The 20,791-nt window shown below is 39.5% G+C and overlaps 1 protein-coding gene across 3 annotated transcripts; it reads right to left on the bottom strand.

Annotated features, from left to right (window-relative positions):
• Positions 1 to 1,040: 1,040 nt before the first annotated feature.
• Positions 1,041 to 14,954, bottom strand: LOC105508377 (histone-lysine N-methyltransferase SETMAR). 3 transcript variants are annotated; one of them, XM_011937248.1, is made up of 4 exons: positions 14,732 to 14,954; positions 5,058 to 5,389; positions 4,526 to 4,640; positions 1,041 to 2,094 (listed from the first exon to the last, which is right to left on the bottom strand). In XM_011937248.1, the coding sequence occupies exons 1-4, from the start codon at positions 14,885 to 14,887 to the stop codon at positions 1,060 to 1,062; spliced, it is 1,638 nt and encodes a 545-aa protein (XP_011792638.1). In that variant the 5' UTR covers positions 14,888 to 14,954; the 3' UTR covers positions 1,041 to 1,059. The 3 variants fall into 3 exon arrangements, with proteins under 3 accessions (XP_011792638.1, XP_011792637.1, XP_011792635.1); XM_011937247.1 differs by having other exon boundaries at positions 4,526 to 5,389; XM_011937245.1 differs by lacking the exon at positions 14,732 to 14,954 and adding an exon at positions 14,386 to 14,642 and having other exon boundaries at positions 4,526 to 5,389.
• Positions 14,955 to 20,791: the final 5,837 nt, after the last annotated feature.

Here is a 20,791-nt window from a genome sequence, read left to right as displayed (position 1 = left end):
ATTATCCCATTAATAGACTGGATTTACTGATTTTCATATGTTAAACCAACCTTGCTTTCCTGGGATAAATCCCACTTGATCACGGTGTATAATTCTTTTTACGTCTTGCTGAATTTCATTTGCTAGTACTTCTTTTTTTTTGCCTCTATATTCAAAAGGGATATTGGTATTAGTTTTCTTTCCTAGTAATGTCTTTGTCTGGTTATGGTATCCATGTCTTCTTTATGCATGTGTGCATATGTATGTAACCCTAGGCACTCTAAAACGCAGGGCTCAGGGCACGAACCTCTCTTGCTCAGCTCTAACCCTTCTGGTCACCTCTTTGTGACTTTTTCCCCCTTTAAGTCTGCCACTGAAGGACATTATATCCTAATTACACCTGAATAGAAGGGAGAACTTTGGGTCACATGCTACAGACAGTTCTCAAGACTAATAATTTACATTTATTGAATACTTTCTGTTTACTCAGGCATTGTTCTAACCCCTTTGCATGTGTTAACTCAATCTTCCCAACTAAGGAAACTTTCACTTGGAAAGGTTCAGTGATTTGTTCAATGGTAACACACTGGAGTGTGACTACATTTTAATTAGGGCAAAATTTTTCATTTGGCCAAGAACAAAATCTAATAAAATCTAATATCACTGATATTTTGTGAATAGTAATTTGAAAATTAAAAAAAGTTTTCAAAGAAAAGCTTTGTTCTTCAAGTGTGATCGTTATTATTCTTGGGCCAAAATGTTTTTCAAGGTACATATTTCTACTGTTTTTTAAAAAAATTACTTTATTAGAGTCAGGGTCTCACTATGTTGCCCAGGCTGGTCCTGAACTATCAGACTCAAGTGATCTGCCCACTTCAGCCTCCCAAAGTGCTGGGATTACAGTTGTAAGCCACCATGCCAGGCCACATTTCTACATTCTTAATGAAGTCTGTGGAATCTACTTCAAATGCAATTTTAATTTATGTTTCAATTCTATGAAGATATTGGGTTGGTGCAAAACTAATTGCGGTTTTGGACCGTGAATTTTAAATCATTATAACTAGGCTCAACACATTTTTATTAATCAAAATAGGAACCATTACAATCAACACATTTTTGCCAACGAGAAATAAGTTGGTTTATTCCTGTAGCATAAAAATCCGTGCTTCGGGATTTGACGAACTCCTGGAAAGCATTTTCTGCATCCTGCTGGTTGTGGAAGCGTTTTCCCTGCAAAAAGTTGTTGAGATGCTTGAAGATGTGGTAGTTGGTTGGCAAGAGGTCAGGTGAATACGGTGGATGAGGCAAAACTTCATAGCCCAATTCATTCAACTTTTGAAGTGTGGGTTGTGCAACATGCGGTCGGGCATTGTCGTGGAGAAGAATTGGGCCCTTTCTGTTGACCAATGCCAGCTGCAGGTGTTGCAGTTTTTGGTGCATCTCATCAATTTCCTGAGCATACTTCTCAGATGTAATGGTTTCACCGGGATTCAGAAAGCTGTAGTGGATCACACCAGCAGCAGACCACCAAATAGTGACCATGATCTTTTTTGGGTGCAAGATTGGCTTTGGGAAATGCTTTGGAGCTTCTTCTTGATCCAACCACTGAGCTGATCGTCGCCGGTTGTCATATAAAATCCACTTTTCATCGCACGTCACAATCCGATCGAGAAATGGTTCATTGTGGTTGCGTAGAATAAGAGAAGATGACACTTCAAAACGACGATTTTTTTGATTTTCAGTCAGCTCATGAGGCACCCACTTATCGAGCTTTTTCACCTTTCCAATTTGCTTCAAATGCCGAACGACCGTAGAATGGTTGACATTAAGTTCTTCGGCAACTTCTCTTGTAGTTGTAAGAGGATCAGCTTCAATGATTGCTCTCAGTTGGTCGTTGTCAACTTCTGATGGCCGGCCACTACGCTCCTCATCTTCAAGGCTCTCATCTCCTTTGCAAAACTTCTTGAACCACCACTGCACTGTACGTTCGTTAGCAGTTCCTGGGCCAAATGCGTTGTTGATGTTGCGAGTTGTCTCTGCTGCTTTACGACCCATTTTGAACTCGAATAAAAAAATTGCTCGAATTTGCTTTTTGTCTAACATCATTTTCATAGTCTAAAATAAACATAAACAGCAAGTAAGATGTCATTAGCAAAAAAACACAAAGAAATGCCCATTAAAATGATGTATAACATGACCACATTTATTTAAGAATGTATTCCAATATCAAATACCAAATTCCAACAATGCAAAAACTGTAACTACTTTTTTTTTTGGAGACAGAGTCTCGCTCTGTCACCCAAGCTGGAGTGCAGTGGTACAACCTTGGCTCACTGCAATCTCTGCCTCCTGGGCTCAAGTGATTTTTGTGCCTCAGCCTCCCAAGCAGCTGGGACTACAGACATGTGCCACCACATCTAGCTAATTTTTGTATTTTTAGTAGAGATGAGGTTTTAGCCTGTTGGCCAGGCTGGTCTCAAACTCCTGACCTCAAGTGTTCTGCCTGCCTAGGCCTCCCAAAGTGCTGGGATTACAGGTGTGAGCCACTGCACCCAGCCCATCTTTTAAAATTTGAATCTTATAATTATAAAAATATTATTTTATCATGGGATAATAGGCAAGTGGAAGTATATTTTTAAATGTTTTCTCTCAAAAGAAGTGTCAACATTCTCAAGAATATGGCACTGAAGCAAACAAATGCAGTTAACTTGCTGCTTAGAAAAGACTTGGAATAAAGACTCTTTGACTCTTACCTCAGGAATCGGGTTTCTAGGACTAAGTGCTATATAATAAACTAGTGCCTGAGGACAAAAAATTTTCAGGGGTCCACATTCGGTCAGTTGTCTCTGGCAGAGGCACTGAGTTGGAGGGGGCTGTTTGTGTCCTTGTCTCTGAATGGAAGATTGTCCTCTGGGAATATCTCTGCTGTTCAACAGAGAAAGGCAAAAGGACATAGAAAAGGGTATCTGCAGAATCAAATGGTGAGCCAATCATTTTCCTTCTGACCATTTCTGTATTGCTTCTGAAGCAGCTCAGTTATTAGGTGAGCTTGTGAGCAAGAAAAAGCACATTTTGGAGTGAGGGATATAAACTGCCTTATAAAAAGCAGGACTGCTTCAGAGACATTGAACTAACACAGGAAAGTTGGCATGGAGAAATGATTAATTTGGAGGAAAAATTTTGATATTATATATTTGTAATTTGGGGCATTTTATGTGTACTCTAGGACCATTTGTTCACAGAGAACCATTCCATATAACGTTATATGAACATGTAAACCCTAAGATACTTAAAAACAACTCAGCTTTATTGAGATATAATTCACACGCTGTACATTTCACTCATTTAAAGTATACAATGTACTTATATTACAGTGGAATAGTGTTATATATAACACGGATTCCTATAATGTTGAAAGTGCAAGGCCTCCTAGTGGTAGGGTTTAAATGTACTAGAGAAGAAATTAAATTAATAATATCATAGGGGCTCTAGTAATTATTTTAGCTTTCAAAATGTCTGATAAACCTACATAGTAATTTTTTTTGCAACATCCCTGCTTTAAGGAAGGTAGTTAGAGATGTTTGATGCTCTAGAAGTTTAAATGGGATTATAAAACTCCCATCTCCTTCTGTGGTGTGGACAGCGTTATTTTTCTGTTATTTATACAAGAAGTGAGGCTGTTTGAAGTTTTGAAGCATAACTTCACAAGATTTGGAGTATAGCCAAGTATATAATGAAAAATTTACAATGTGTTTCCTTTTCTGACTTTTGGTTACAACATGTAAGTCATTTTCATGGTTATATTTTTCACTACTGGTGGTATTTATTAGAGTTTTAGCAGGTGATAGTTAATAATGCGTTTCTCCTTGATTCATGCTTAGAAACAATTAAGTAGGATACAGGAGTCAGACAGAAATCAAAATGTCAGCTTTACTAGTTAAAATTGGTTGGAAAGCAGGGTTTAGGTATGCAGCCACAAGGGTTTCTTGGATCATTATTAGGTTCGATATTACTGCTAGAAAACTTACAATAACAGTGGCTTAAACAAGGGAGACACCATTTCTTACCGGAAAGTACAAAGGTGTCAGACCACGACTGGCAAGATGTTCTACAGTGCCAGACACCTAGACTCCTTTTAATCTTGTTGATTTTTCTATGCAATGGCTTCCTTTCCCAGGGTCATCCTGGGGTCTTAGGATGACTGCTCCAGTTCCAGTCATCATGTATACATTCCAGCCAGAAGGAAGAAAGAGGAGGTGAAGGGCAGGATATCTCCATTTAAGGACTTGTCATTTTTGCTTATATCCCATTAACTAGAACAGTTACTAAGACAAATCTAACTACAAAAGTGAATATTCTGGGTAGTCATGTACTCATGTTAAATGGAGAATTCTATTATAGAAAGAGAGAAAAGATACTGATGGACAACTTGTAGTCTCTGCCGCATTCCTGAGTTCAACTTATGTAACTAGGCAGAGGCAAAGCTAGCCAACCACTGTCTTCCACTAGAGGGAGGCGCAAGCTGCTTATCACTGAACAGACTCACCTCAAGGGTCAATCGCTTGCAGGAGGGGAACACAGAAGGGGCTGAGCCACACATGCTGGGTTCCTTCTCATTTCCACAACTGATGTTCGACTTTTCTAAGGGGCAGTACAGAGAACTGTCAAAAGGCAGGAAAGCAGTACATGATTTGGCACCACAGTGACAAGGTTTTCTTAGTTTCCCATTATCTAGCCTTTCTTTGTCTTCACTGCCTGTTAGATTAAGATATCTTCCTGAATAATCATAAGAGAGTTCTTCTTCTGGCACAATATCTTTGGCTGCAAAAAGTGCCAACTTAGGTACCATTGAGTCAATTCGGACAGGAATCATCAAAAGATTTGGCTCACAAGAATGATTAAGGAATCTTCCAATATTTCCTATATAAGTAGGGTCAACAAATGTTTCCATTACCTGCCCAGTATAAACATGTTCCCTGATGGCTATAATGTAGTTGGAGTCAGATTTTGTTTGTAAGTGAATTCTTCTCTGAACTTCAGAGAATCCTAAAACCTCACCAGCATATTCACAGACAAACCTTCCTTTTGGTATAAATTCCAAGGTACGAAGTCCCCAGCCTTTTTTATGCGTCTTGAACACTTGGAAATGGAACTGCAGACCTTTCTGGACCACTCTGTTTCTGCAGTGGTCACTGCATCGGCACAGGATATTGCATTCAAAAACAGGCTCTGCATACTTTCCTCCAGATCCTATATCTCTAAGGCATGAGTTATCATCATAGTTCTCTCCATGGCGGAGACAGGAGCAAGTGCCAGGGAGGCAGGGAGTTTTGACACAAATGCATCCGGGAAAGGTTATTTGAGTGGGATCAATGTCTGCTCCAGGTCCAACTACATGATCAGGAGTGTACTGTAAAAAATATACACACTGTAAGTGAGCATGGCATGTCATATATTTCCTATATATTCCAAGTAGCTTTTGACTGGGACCCATTCTAATTCTAACATATATAAAAACAGTTCAAAACTGACAAAACACAGTGTACTAAGATATTGTCCAAAAAGATCTTTCTTCAATAAAACAAGAATTTTTTTTTTTTTTTTGAGACAGAGTCTTGCTCTGTTGCACAGGCTGGAGTGCAGTGGTGTGATCACTGTTCACTGTAACTTGGGCTCAAGTGATTCTCCTGCCTCAGCTTCCTTACTTGCTACAGCTACAAGTGGGAACAACCATGCCCAGCTAAGATTAATTTTTAGAATTTGTGGTTTTATTTTAGGTTATGTATAAGGATGAGTTGGGCATTATAATACTTAATATATATAATAGTATGTTATATATAGGTATGCATAATGACATATACATGTATTTGTATATGTATTATGTTATGTATAAGAACAATAAGAAAAACACTATTTTTTTATCTTATCAGAAATGGAAAGTTTTGTAACTTATTTTGTTTCCCTCTTAGCTTTGGATGTCAGAAAACTCAGTGCTGAATTTAGTGTCTGAGTACAGTTAAGCATTTTATCCTTAGCTTTTGATCTCTTTTACCTTTACCTTATATACATGCATATATGTATTTTAATTGTGAGTTACCTCAGATACTGGTTGGGGATAAGAAAGTCATAACTGACAAGTCAATTGCACACAGAATTCCAAAAATGCTATTTCTTAAATAGATATTACTAGATATTTAAATTTATTATAGATGTACACTTGTAAAGACATTCTAATTAAATGAGAAAGGAATATAAAAATTACATTTATATAAAATATAAAAACATTACATTTATAAAATGTTATATAAAAAGAAGACAATCCTCAATCTAAACTCTAGGTGAAGCCTGATGTCTGGTTAGATCCTCATTAGCATTATAAGCATATTTTCAAACTGTGATTTCATATTAAAGTATCTCTCATGAACCCAGATTTTTTTATGTATACAGTAATTCTTGCTTACATAAAACCCAATCCATTTTACACCTGCTTTATTCCAAAAAGGATTTAATGAGACTCACAAACAGGTAAGATAAATGAACAAGTAAGGAGAGTAAGGTGAAAGGGAAATAGAGCAAACAGGTCCAGTGAGCTTAGACACACAGTGTATGGTAGAAGTAGACTGGACATTTGGCTCTGCCTGAGAGCTGCCAATTCAGACAAGGATATATGATTAGATACACAGCTTGCCCTGCCTGTAAGGAATAATCTCATTGTTCAGAAGCGGCACTGACTTTTTTCAGTATTGATACCAGGAAGGAATTCCACCAATGTGTTCTTCTAAACCATTCTTTTCCAGGAAGCAGTTTCACGGGCTTTTTTTATTCTGGTCCTCAATAAAGGCTGCTGGGACCCCATAACAGCACAGTCGGGTAAGAGCAGTTCTGCAAGGAATGAGTTGCATGGCCTTTCATTGGGGATAGATTTTAAAGCACCTGGAGGAATGTTTGCACCATGTCTTCCAGTCAATCCTCCATTAATATTTTGTTTCCAGTCCAAGCTTTAGAAAGGTATTGAACAGCAGGTAGTTATACTCCCTGTGGAGGCCTCAGATGGAGCTATGTAGTTAAATGCAAAACCCTATGCTAAAAAAAACTCTGAGCTGGGGAGGATTGACATCCTCTTGTGAAAGATGAGGAGGACAACCAGTGGGAGGAACTGTGGGGGAAGGCCAACATTCTGCTTAAAAAGTCATTTGGGGGTGGAGAGAGGAAATAGCTTTTGTTTGTGTTGTTTCTTACAGCTTTAGCTTAGCAGGAATATCCTAAATGGATAAAGGATGGGTTAGAAAATGATGCTCTATCAGTCAAACTCAATGACTGCTGTTTTATATAGAATCTACCTTCAGCTTTTTAAAGGTTCAGTGTTGAAATGTAAATGGTTACTGAGACATTTTTAAAAGTACTTGTAAAATGAAGATCTCTGTTAAACTTTTCATGTTAAACTTGATTTGTCATTAAAGGCGCACATATTTTTAAGGTACTATATAAATCACTAAACGCTAAAGTTTTTTTTTTTGACATGGATAACTTCTTTTAAAATCAAGTCTGACTTACTGCAGTTTTCTAATCAGGAAAGCAGGTGAAAAACAGTTTTATTTAGTTATTTTTACTTACAAATTTAAAAAGATTTTCGAGAATCTCATGATATATTTTTTAGAATTCTGCAATTAAACTTGCTGCACAATCTATAATCCTCTAGGGACTTATAGATGGTAGCTAATTCCAAATGAACTGCAGATACCTTCCAAAAGATAACAGAGACTTCTGGGAAAATTTCCTGTTTAAACAAATTTTTTCCCCTTGATGGATATAATCACTGATCCTGATACCAATAATTGCTTTGAGTCATTTTATCTTCATGTTTCCATTTTCTCCTCCATGAAAGGTCAATAAAATATCATTTCAGATGATAATGACTTAAAAAATGACTATACTCAAGAATAATCTTTTGAAAACCTTAGTCTAATTTAATATCTGATTATGTAATTACCCATCTTTAAAGGTATTTACATATTGAAAAGCTATTTATTTTCAGAAATAATGTTAGGTCATTGTCCTAACATTCTATTCAAATATTTACATGCCACGTGGTTAAACTTTGAGTAGTCATGTGCTGCATAATGACTTTTCAGTCAGACCACATATATGCATATACAGTGGTAGTCCTGTAAGATTAGAATACAGTCTTTTTACTGTATGTTTTCTATGTTTAGATACACAAACAGCACTGCATTACAAGTATCTACAGTACTCAGTGTAGTAACATTCTGTGCAGGTTTGTAGCCTAGGAGTGATAGGGTATTATCATACAACGTAAGTGTGTAGTAGGCTGTACCATCTAGGTTTGTGTAAGTACTGTGCACTCTATAACGTTTGCATAATGACGAAATTGTCTAATGATGCATTTCTCAGACTGTTTCCCCATAGTTAAATAATAATTATATCTGAAGTATAATGGTATCTGAAAGCTAATGTAAAGTAGGTTACAAACTGGGAGTCAGCTGATATGACCTAAGCCAGACTTCTGCTGAAACAATTAGGGAAGAGGCAATCTCTTTCCACTAGAATTGTTCAACTGTAGTGTTTGCCTGGCATTTCCAAGTTCTCTCACATAGATGAGGCCTACTGAGTGGGTACCCTACCACAGAAATGGGGAGGAGGGGTGTGAAGGGGGAAGGTGGTGGGAAGAAGTATCTGACAATACTTTTAGAATTATTGGGTCCAGACATGCCTATAGTTACCACTTTTGGACTTCTCTGATTTGAGGCAATTCCTTCCCTTTTTTGTTGGAGCCAGTTTGTATTGTTTATGTTTCTTGCAAACAAATGAGTCCTGACTGATACACCCTGGGTAGAAGCTGAGAATGGTTTCAGGAAATGGCTAGAAAATGTACTCTGTTAACCAAAAATAAAATTCTAAGTCCCCTGATCATCTGAACGGACCCCTCCTCTCAGCAAGGGCATTCCAAAGCTAACCTGAAAAACTAGTTCAGGTCATGATGGGAAGGGGGCAGGGGTCAGACATGCCTCATTATACCCTCTTCCCTTTTGGAATTACTGATAGAACAGACTCTTTAAGTCTGATAAAAAACATTTACAATCTATTCTCTCTGAAGCCTGCTTCCTGGAGGCTTCACCTGCATGATAATAAACCCTTGGTCTCCACAACCCTTTATCTTACCCAAGGCATTCCTAAGTTTTTAGACAATAACAATTCCTTCAAGCAAACTGTTAATCAGAAACTGGAAGCTTCTGCTTCCAGCTGTGTGTGCTGTCTTTCTGGACTGAACCAATGTACATTTTACATGTATTTGACTGTTGTCTCATGTCTCCCTAAAATGTATAAAACTAAGCCATATCCCAACCACCTTGGGTACATGTTCTCAGGATCTCCTGAGGGCTGTGTCATGGTCCATGGTCACTCATATTTGGCTCAGAATAAATCTTTTCAAATATTTTGCAGAGTTTGACTCTTTTCACAGACAAGTCAAAGGTGTAAATGGTCAATGAACAAAGATGTCTTCAATTAGGAGGTTAGACTAGAGCAAAGTATGCAGGAGACCAGGCAGGAAAACTCTGTGACTATGGTCTTGAACTGTGAGGAAGCAGCGGAGAGCTTCCTAGTGTAGAACATGGAATGCTCTAAAGGAGACACAAACTACAGCCAAGCTCTTATTAGCACTGTGATTCTGGACAAGTGACTTGTTAGGCTTCAGATTAGTTGCTATAAGACAAGGATAATACCCACATTTGGGGTGGCTATCATGAAATTTTAATGAAATAATGCTGTACTCCATGTCAGACACTATAAAAATATTGGCTTCTTTCAATTCTTCTAGATATTACTTTTAGATGTGATATTTAAAACAACATATGTTTCTGGCAGATTACTTAACATTACTAAATATTTTATTTATTACATAGGTTTCTGTGAAAAAAAATGACAGAACTGGCTTAAAAAGCTTACTCTAGGGATTAGCACATATGTGTTCGATAAAAATTTTGCAGGTAGTATATAGTAGGGCAGTGAAGAAAATAAGTTCTGGAGTTAAACTTTACAGGTTCAAACATATTCAAACCAAAACTGTGTCTAGGAAGCCATTGGACTGTATACCTTTCCTCCATTACTTCTCCATTTGAGTGGGGAAAAGCTAAGAGCTGACTCAGACTAGACTTCTTTCATTTATCAAGTATTACCTTACTGTATGCAATATTCACATACTAGGATTTAGAAATAGAAAAGTGTAAAGGACATGGAGAATGGGATTTTTTTTTTTTTTTAAAGACACTGCTGCCCAGGCTGGAGTGCAGTGGCATAATCATAGCTCACTGCAGCCTCCAACTGCTGGGCTCAAGGTCAGCCTCCCAAGTAGGTGGGACTATAGGCATGCACCACCATGTGTGGGTAATTTAAAATAAAATGTTTTTGTAGAGATGGGGTCTCACTTTGTTGCCCAGGGTGGTCTTAAACTCCTGACTTCAAGTGATTCTCCTGCTTTGGCCTCCAAAAGGGTTGGAATTACGGGAGGGAGCCACCATGCCTGGCTGGGATTTTAAAAATTTCCTGCATTGTTACAATGTAAGTTTTACTTTTTCTTCGTATGTATCAAAGCACAGAATTACTCATGCAAGAGCTGGGAATAAATGCAAAATGATCAGGACAAAATGATATACTGGAAACCAGATCCTTGAAGCACTGGGTGAAGATTTCAAGTATTCTCACAGAAAACTTAAGAGAAAATACACTCTTGTCTTGGCTATTCCTGTCTGCAATAATTTCTTTCTTCTCTAAAACAGACTTAGTTAATAGCATGAACTTCAGGGTCTAAATGACACAGACTGTAGGGCTCTCTAATTGTGTTAAATGTGTAGGTGTTACCTTTCTAACAGATACGTGTCTCAGGGAAAAGCATGGTTATGAGGTTTGGAGTGTGGCATGCTGATGGGGGTGGGGTTCCTATCCATAGGACGAGGCACACAGCAGGTGCTCAAGAAGCATTTTTCGATTGCCAGATTGCAGCTCTTGATACTTATTAAAGAGAAGTTTGACTTTTCTGAATCACATTCTGTACTGAAGACCCAGAAACTGAAGTATGACACTATAATATTCTAGGCTTAAAACCTGGGCCTCTGAATTATAAAGAAGTGCTGTGAAAATCTTCATTCCTTTTTTGGTTGTGTTGAAACCCCAGCTACAAGAATCTCTGTACTTGGCCTCTAGCCTCATAAGTTTGTTTTTCCTCTAAGCAACTATTAGAAGACTGTGAGCCAGATAATTCTTGTCAAGGCCTGCTGAGATCTTAAAAATAATGTTTGAAGCTGGTTTCAGAGACCTGAAAAATGGTTAGATCCAACTATTAGTTCAAGAAAATCAATTAGTTTATTTTCTACTTGGCTTTCAACACTGATGACATTATGATATGCTTGCTTCCAATATGAACATTTGAATTTCTTTTTGCCTTTTCACACAGTAGCCAAAGGCAAAACAGACACAAAGTTATTTTTATCTTGAAAGTTTTTCATGCCTTAATTCTTATGTGTGCATATGCCTGTGAAGGCAGGGTTTGGAGCAAGCAAGCTGTTCTGACCTTTTATAAGAGTGGTTTTGTGTTCCATGAATATATGGAAGAAAACGAGTTGAATGCACTTTTAGGCTTGTCACTTAAATGTTTCAAGCATGTTTGATCTTCTTGGTAAGAAAGACAATAAGGTCTCTTAGGAAGGGATCCTGTCTTATTTTTGTAACTCTAACTCTATTGAGAACTGTGCATGTACAGAGACAGAACACTGTGGGACTGGGTTTTAATCTCCCAGTTTTCATTTATGCCCACCAACTGTAGACATAACAATCAATCATAAAGCTTCCTCTTGTCACTCCTTTCTCCCCTTTTAAAAATAGATGTGTTTATTTTAATATACCTTGCGAAATATAAAACCTCAAGATTTTATGGACATTAATGATTACAGTGATTCTAAGGGAGATACTTATATTACTTATTTTTAAATAATGCTTAAAGTGAGTTAATTAAAAAATATGTCGGGCAGTTTTACAGATTGTTCTTGGATATGGCAAAGAAAAATATGACCCAAGATTGTAAACAGATTTATAGAATAGCCTCAAACATACACACATACACACACACACACACACACACACACACACACACACACACAGGCACAGCAGGAATATTGAAGCTAATCATAACAGCTGTAAACATCTTGAGGGTAGAATGTGTTTTTCTGTTTGTTGTATTCTTTGCAGCCCAACCCACCACCTTGCATATATTTAGCTCTCAATAAATATTTGTTGAATTAAGAATGGACTAGAACAGCGGTTTTTTTAATCAGTGTTTTTGACCAGGAACTCAGCAATGCTTAGTCCTGAGTAAGTTTTCAGAGACCACTGTTTAATATTGGGCCAGTCAACTGTATTATTAACATAAATTGCCAAAGGTAGTCTGGGGAACAATAATAATTTCTGACATTAATATCTTATTCTACTCTTTGAGGACTAAACTCTTGATTTTTTTTATCTTGCCCAAATTCCTACCTAAGGCACCTGAGGAGTCATGCCTCACAAACCATAAAGTCTCATCAGAGGAGTTTTAATTTTAACCCTATATAGCATGGTATGCTTTCTAACCTGATCTGGCATAACATCACATAACAAATAAGGGAAGAAATCAAAATATTTTAACCCCAAATATATTTCCTTGCCATATCTTGACATTGCCCTGGAGGGTTGTCTCTTGTGGGAAAAATCCACATTCTACAGAGAATCCCCTTTCCCCCTCTTTTTCCTTCTTTCCACAACCAGGAGATAATCAACTAAGAGCGAGGCACCTTTTTAAGTTTGATAAGAAACATTTTCCAAACTGCTCCCTCTGAAGTCGGCTATCTGAGAGTTTCCTCCGCACAATAAAACTTGGTCTCTACTTGGGGGGTGCGGTGGCTCACGTCTGTAATCCCAGCATTTTGGGAGGCTGAGGCAGGCGGATCACTTGAGGTCAGGAGTTTGAGACCAGCCTGGGCAACACAGTAAAACGCTGTTTCTACTAAAAATACAAAAATTAGCTGGGCGTGGCTGTGGGTGCCTGTAATCCCAGCTACTTGGGAGGCTGAGGCGGGAGAATCGCTTGAACCTGGGAGGCGGAGGTTGCAGTGATCTGATCGCAGCACCAATCTAGCCTGGGTGATGGAGTCAAGCTCTGTCTCAAAAGAAACCCCTTTACCTTAACCTAAACATTTGTATTGATCCCAGGTCTTCAGATAAACTCTACCAATTGTTAACCAGAAAAATTTTAAATCTACTTATAGTCTGGAAGCCCCTCTACCACTTTGAGTTGCCCCGCCTTTCTGAACCAAACCAATGTACATGTTAAATGTATTTGATTGACGTCTCCTCTCTCCCAAACGTGTATGAAACCAGGCTGTGCCCTAATCACCCGGGACACATGTTCTCAGCATCTCCTGAGGGCTGTGTCACAGGTCATGGTCACTAGTATTTGGCTCAGAATAAATCTCTTCAAATATTTTACAGAGTTTGATTCTATTCCTCGACATCTTTGAAAGCTGCTATTGAATCTATTATCTTATCTGATCCTCACAACGACTCCTAGGAAAAAGAAAGGGCAGATAGGGTTCAGTGTTGATAATGGATGGCTATGCATTTTAAAATTATTATTTTCATTTTGCAGATGAATAAACTCAGGCTCTGGGAAGTAGCTAAGATGGCTAAGCTCTAAACCATGCTCTCCAACTTCCATGTCCAGTGCTCTTTCCACTTCAAAATCTTTGGTCATTCCTTATTCCTTAGGTAACGCTCAGGCCAAGGTCAGAGGGATAAGAAAGTCGGAGTAGAGGCTGGGAGCGGTGGCTCATGCCTGTAATCCCAGCACTCTGGGAGGCCGAGGTGGGCGGATCACCTGAGGCTGGGAGTTTGAGACCAGCCTGACCAACATGGAGAAACCCTGTCTCTACTAAAAATACAAAAATTAGCCGGGTGTGGTGGCACATGCCTGTAATCCCAGCTACTCGGGAGGCTGAGGCAGGAGAATCGCTTGAACCCGGGAGGTGGAGGTTGCAGTGAGCCGAGAGAGTGCCATTGCACTCCAGCCTGGACAACAAGAGTGAAACTCAGTCTCAAAAAAAAAAAAAAAAAAAAGAGTAGAAAGAGCTTTGAGATAGTTAGTAGCAACGAACATTTACTATTTTCCTTGCAATTTTCAAAGCAATCCGGAAGAGAGGTACTGTTAAATTGGAAGACTCTAAGGCTTAGCCAAAGCTAATTTATACTTGCCCAAGAGCCCACAGCATGAGGGAGACCACAGCTAAGGCTGACTCGAGGGCCTGTTTTTATGCACGACACCGGGTGCTATCCACTAATAGGCCCCACGGCTTATCCTACCTGTGAGAGACACCTGAGACCGGAGAGGTACATGACTCCCCGCTTGATGCCTCCTTGAGTTTTGAGGACAGGACTGGGACAAAAAGCCGGGTTCTCATAAGGCCTCTGATTCTGCGCTTCAGGGAATGGACTGAAAAGGACAGCACCCTTGCTAAGGTGATGCCGTGGGTTAACAGAAAAAGGCCCAGGCCGGGGCATGCACACCTATTCCCGCGCACCACCGGGTGTGCTGTAAGAGAAGACAAAAGGTCGAGACTGGGAGGCCGTCCCGGCGAGGCGGCTTGAGAAGGAGACCACGTGGGGGAGCCGCGCGCCTGCCTCCCGCGCCGCCTGGCCCCGCCCCTACCTGGAAGGGCGCCGGCGCGGCCCCCGGGGGCCACGCGCCCACCGGCAAGTTTTCCTGGCCGCACGCGACATCCAGCTGCTCAGTCGGGGCCTCAGGCTTCTCCTTAAACTCCGCCATCCCACAAGGCCCTGTCTTCTTCGCCGCTTCCGCGAACATTTACCCCCCTCACGCAGCGCCTACTACCCTGACAGGCCTGGGCCGCGCGGTGGATGCTGGGACTTGTGGTCCCTTGGACCCACCGCCTCATGGGAATTGTAGTTCTTTTCTCCTCACGCGAGGCCTGTAAAAGCGCTTCCCTTCCTTGACTCTTTGGGTCTGGCTCCCGCTTTGATTTGAGCCAGAGGCACCACAGATAATTACAAAGCCGTGTAAGGTACGGACAAAACAAAGTGAGGTGCTTTCGTTTTTCCTGGGAGCATCAGAGAGGGGGCTTTGGAGGTGAGGTCATTTGTCCGGGTTTTTGAGGACTCAATGAACGTTTGTGGAGTGGAGGCAGGGATGCATCCTAAGCCGAGTGGGGAAATGCACACTGAGGTTTCTAAAGATCTGCGACTTGCCAGGAAGTTGACTGACATGTGATAGGGTTTGTGCCAAGGCCATAGCCTCACAGGTTGCCTTAAGGAATTTGTGTGGGGCATGCTCACTCCCTAATGGAGATATCTGTGCCCCTTTGCCTGTCCTTTTCCCTCCTCTCCATCCCTCTACCCTCACCCCTCCAAGCCCCTGCCCTGCCAAAGGATTGTGATAGCTTAAAGACTGCTGAATCTGGTGGAGCATTTTCAGCCTCACTGAAGCTCTCTGACATGATTGTCCTGCTTCTCCTTGAAACTGTAAACCAAAAATAAAATTCCAATCCTCCGAATCATCTGAATGGACCCCTCCTCTCTGCCAAGGTTAACCTGAGAAACTGGTTCAGGCCATGATGGGAAGGGGGGTCCAACATGCCTCATTATGCCCTTCTTCCTTTTGGAATTCAGGAAAAGCCAGCCAGCATCAACACAACACAGACCTTAAGTCTGATAAGAAACATTTACAATCTGTTCTCTCTGAAATTTGCCTCTTAGAGGCTTCATCTCCATGATCATATTTGGTATCCACAACCTCTTATTGCAACCCAGACATTTGTTTCTATTGTTTCTAGGTCTTTAGATAATAACCAATTGCCAATCAAAAAATCTTTAAATCTACCTATGACCTGGAAGCCACTTCTCACCCACTTCTAGTTGTCTGCCTTTCCAGATCCAACCGATCTTACGTGTATTGATTGATGTGTTATGCTTCCCTAAAATGTGTGAGAGTAAGTTGTATCCCGACTACTTTGGGCACATGTCATCAGGACCGCCTGAGGCTATGTCAGGGGCGCATTCTTAAGCTTGGGAAAAGACACTTTCTAAATTGAGACCTGTCTCAGATACTTTTGGGTTCACAAACCCTTCTGACCTTGCAGCTTCTGAGGTCCCACTAGCCTAAACTTGCTTCCATCTTGCAGAGCTTTCTTTGTTAGTATCCTCTTGTTGTTCTCCTGTCTGACTGTTTCTGAAAAGTGGGTGTGATTCAGGGTTCTGCCCTTGACTTTTTTTTGGTTGCCCTTCCCTGGTCTTTCTCATTAATAACATCCACTCCCACGGCTTCAAATATAAAGGATTAGGTCACCAGTTTCCAACTCAGATCAGACATTTCTCCTCAAATCCAGTTATGCATATTCAGCTAATGATTGGGCATTTCTGTTTTCTGTCCTACAGGCTCCTTAAACTCAAAATAATCTGAATTGACTTCTTCTGCCAATCTTGCTTTTTCTTCTCTAAAGTTAACTGGGAAAATAAGTTGTGAGCTACAGAGCCACTAAAGCAACACACCAGTTACTCTATATTCCTTCTCTTCGCTAGACTCATAGCTAAGGACGTGGTGGGTAAGTCTTGTTGATTCTGCCTTCATCATGTTTTCATTTTTGTCTCTTCTCGCTTAGTCCTAGGCTCTCTCATTTCTTGCTTGGACTTTGGAAGTTACTTTCTTTAAGTCTGTCATTCTTCATACCCCCAAATCACCCTACTGCCACTGCTACAATGACCTTTGAAGATGCTTGTCCAGTTATTATATTTTGCTGCTTAGAGTCTTGTTTGCTCCATTTTCTCTCAGTTTACCTTCTATGTGCTGTGTTATAAGCCTTTGAGGACCCAGACTTTACCTATTTCCTTGGTCTCTGTTGCTGCTGTTCTCTGTTGGAACCCCTTGTTCTGTTGATGTTCCCTCAATAAGCCATTCTACTTGGGCCTATGGGCCTTTGTCCACATTGTTCTTGTATCTTCAGTGCCTTTACCCAGGACTGTCTGTCTGCTCAGCTCAAGTAGTCCCTTCTCTATATCCTTGTTTACTCTGTTTCCCATAGCATTGGTTACATTAGTTCTCCTACTTTATAAGCCATTTCTTATGTTCCCTGCAACTATGTAATGTAAGCACAGGCAAAAAAACCATCTTATTGAACTCGTAAAAATTACATGTGTATTGGTGGAGGGTGGGGAGATAGATAGAGAGAGAAACATTTTGTTTTAACTTAAATGATTTTGGTACATTTATATGCTAGTATTTTGATGTAGGGCCAAAAGAGAAAGAGAGAGAGAGAGTGTGTGTATGTGTGTCTCTCTGTGTGTGTGATTTCTACTGATTAGAGCTCCAAGTCAAGCTTACTCTGAGTTTCAGCTTGCAATGTAATGGATAAATAACTATATGCTTACAGAACGTGATAGAAACTGTAAGAATGTTGTGAGAAAAGAATTATAAGAGCCATGAGGAGAGCCACACTCCTGTATTTGCTGACTGTTATGCCATTTTTAGTTTTTGACTCTTTCTTGGTAATACTGTCTGCTATTTGGAAAGTTTTTTTGCAGGATCCAGTTTATTTTATTTTTTCGGAAGCTGTCAGCAGTGGTGCTTCCAGAATAAGATATTTTGTGCATATTGGCCCTTTTGTTTAATTTGTTTTTATCTTGCTGGCAAAGGATCCAAAAGCATTTTATAGAGTATGAGATTAAAATAATGAGAGGATGTTTGCAGGCTGATATAACCAATCTTCAGAATGCCAAGCAGTCGGTTTTTCAACTTTGCGGGGTCTAGAAATCTGTCTTATTTTCTCTAGACACCTGCTTTTCATTGACCAGGAACCTTGATCTTCAGAATTTGTTCTGAAAATGATAGATGGTGGGAAAAATGTATTTCTGGACATTAATGAATTGCCCTAATAGATTTCCATAAATAAGTTTTGGAACTGAATATTGCGTTGATTATTCAGATTTCTTTCGGATTTTTCACTGGCAGAAGAGAAACTAATCTGATCAGTAATAAAAAAAAAGAAAACAATGCAATATAGTAAAATTCTGACATTTCATAGGTTCAGTTATCCTTGGCTAAATTATGAGGTATGACTATTTGAGCTTTACATTTATTAACAAAAGTGGTCTTTAGTTGGGGTGTTTTTATGCTTTTTTGGTTAGGATTTTTAAGAAGTTCTGCATGGCTTTGTATTCAGAAGGCATTCTTTTATCAAAGTTTCACTAGCATTATCTAAGCTTAATATTCTGGGATGTACTTTATAGCCAGTGATGAAAGGACGAAAGTCAGCAGAAATTACTTACGTATTTGTTAGCATTTGAAACATCTTAGTCTTTTAATAAGGACTATCACGGCCAGGCACAGTGGCTCATGTCTGTAATCCCAGCGCCTTGGGAAGCTGAGATAGGAGGATGGGGGATGGCTTGAGGCCAGGAATTCCAGGCTAGCTTGGGCAACATAGCCAGACTCCATCTCAAAAAAAAAAAAAAACATCCAGGTATAGTGGCTTGTGGCTGTAGTCCCAACTACTAGGGAGGCTGAGGTGGGAGGATTGCTTGAGCCCAGGAATCCAAGGCTCCAGTTAGCTATGATTGTGCCACTGTACTGCAGCTTGGATTGGGTGACAGAGAGAGACCTCTTCTCTAAAACAAACCCCAAACACTTGACACCAGTAGATACCAAGTAGGCATAGTATAGGAACTGAATCCTCTCATGAAAAAAGATTATTGCATGAAATCATTTTGAAAAGAAGCATGGTAATTGATACTTTTGGGATTTCTGTCCAATTTGGTGACCATTTCCCTTGTGAGAGAATGCCATCCCTCACCCAGCCCGTCTAATGGGGGTGGGCTCACAGGCAGTCATGTTTATATTACACAGTGAACTCCTAAAAAACCTTGGCCCAAGTTTTTGGCCTACAAGTGCGCACCTTTTTTCAATCTAGGACAATTAGATTCTCTTGGTCAGGAGCTGAGACCAAATCACAGCTAAAACTATTATTTATAATTCTGGAGCTGAGAGGTAGGTTTATTTGGTATATAGATGGAGAAGCAGAGTAAAGTCCATCTTCCAAGAGAAACATAAAGCAGATGAGTGATAAGGAGAGAGGACAGCTATCTAGTTCTGGTTCCAGTCTCTTTTGATTCACATTACATAACTATATTCTTATAATAAATTCTTCCTTTGGGTTTAGGTTAAGTTGGAGTGGTTTCTGTTACTTTAAAAAATTTTAGCCAGGAAAGGTGCTGTGAACATTTATAATGACATTATTATTATCATTGTTATCATTAGAAAGTGTGGGTTGGATAATTAGCTACTTTGCCCTTGATACGGTTTCGCTGTGTCCCCAACCAAATCTCATCTTAAATTGTAGCTCCTACACGTGTCGTGGGAGGGACCCCGGGGGAGGTAATTGAATCATGGGGGTGGGCTTTTCTCCTGAGAGTGAAAAAGTCTCATGAGATCTGATGGTTTTATAAAAGGGCAGTTCCCCTGCACACACTCTCTTGCCTGCTGCCATGTAAATGTGCCTTTGCTCCTCCTTCACCTTCCACCATGATTTTGAGGCCTCTCCAGCGATGTGTCACTGTGAGTTCATTAAACCTCTTTTTCTTTATAAATTACCCAGTCTCAGGTATGTCTTTATTAGCAGCCTGAGAACAGACTAATACAGCTCTGTATAGAAGTTTTATGATCTTTATGAATTTTAAAAGTTGGATAAGCTAAGCTTTTTTTTTTTTTTAATCTACTTTGCCTTTCTGATGTGTCTTCACTAAAGAGTGTCTTCCCAAAATAATATTAATAGAATTTCATAGCATCAGACAGTAGCACAAAATAAGAAATTTCTATCTGGTGGAAGGGATAATAATACAGTAATAATGGCTAATACTTCTATAGCACAGAAATCATACCCAGTATCTTCTTTTTTTAAAAAAAATGAAGGCATATGGGTCATTTTTTGATAAGAAAAAATATGGCAATTGATTAAAATAACTTGAAACTTTTATCTTACAAAATTGTGACCCTGTGTTATTTATGTTTTCCAAAAGACAGCAGCTTGCGTTTTTGCGTTTAGACTGCTAGTAAATATGTTTTCAGCAGAATAAAAAACTCTTCCATCTTGTGCTGGGTTTTTGTCATTGCATTATGGTTTCAGGAAACCCATAATTTCCCTTGTTGATATGATTAAAAACATAAAGATAAAATTACAATCAGAATATTGTTAGTGTAAGTACTTTAGCTATGAAGTAATATCCAGGATTGAAGATTGTAGACTCTCTCAAAATGTTACGCAGTCAAATGTGGATTGTTTGATAATATGCGAAGAGGTGAAAGAAAAGTATTATGTATTTATATAACCTGCAGTGTCACCAGCAAGAAATTAATTTCACTCATGGAAAACATATGAACAAATTTATTATCATGCATATTCAAATACTGTTACCAAGGCTATGAGAGCAGACTTGCTTTGTTGGCAGTTTGACCTTGAAAAGTACAGCCCGCAGTTATGTTCATTTCATGTTCTAGGTAGTAAGCTTTGCATACCACCTATAAGTACATCATCTATAAACAGATTTTTTTCTGAAGTACTAGATCTTCCTTCTCATCTATAATAAGGCTCACCGCCAGCCTTTTCTACTTGCAGTTTTGAAAGCAAAGATGTGTAACCTTTGAAGTTTAGTTCCACAGGTGTCCTATTTTAGAGCAACCTACCCAAAACATTCTAAGCCCAGA

This window comes from Colobus angolensis, unplaced genomic scaffold (assembly GCF_000951035.1).
Source record: "Colobus angolensis palliatus isolate OR3802 unplaced genomic scaffold, Cang.pa_1.0 Scaffold160, whole genome shotgun sequence".
Classification (NCBI taxonomy): Eukaryota; Metazoa; Chordata; class Mammalia; order Primates; family Cercopithecidae; genus Colobus; species Colobus angolensis.
The sequence above is the reverse complement of the archived record's forward strand: the minus strand, read 5'-3'. Positions and strand labels throughout refer to the sequence as shown.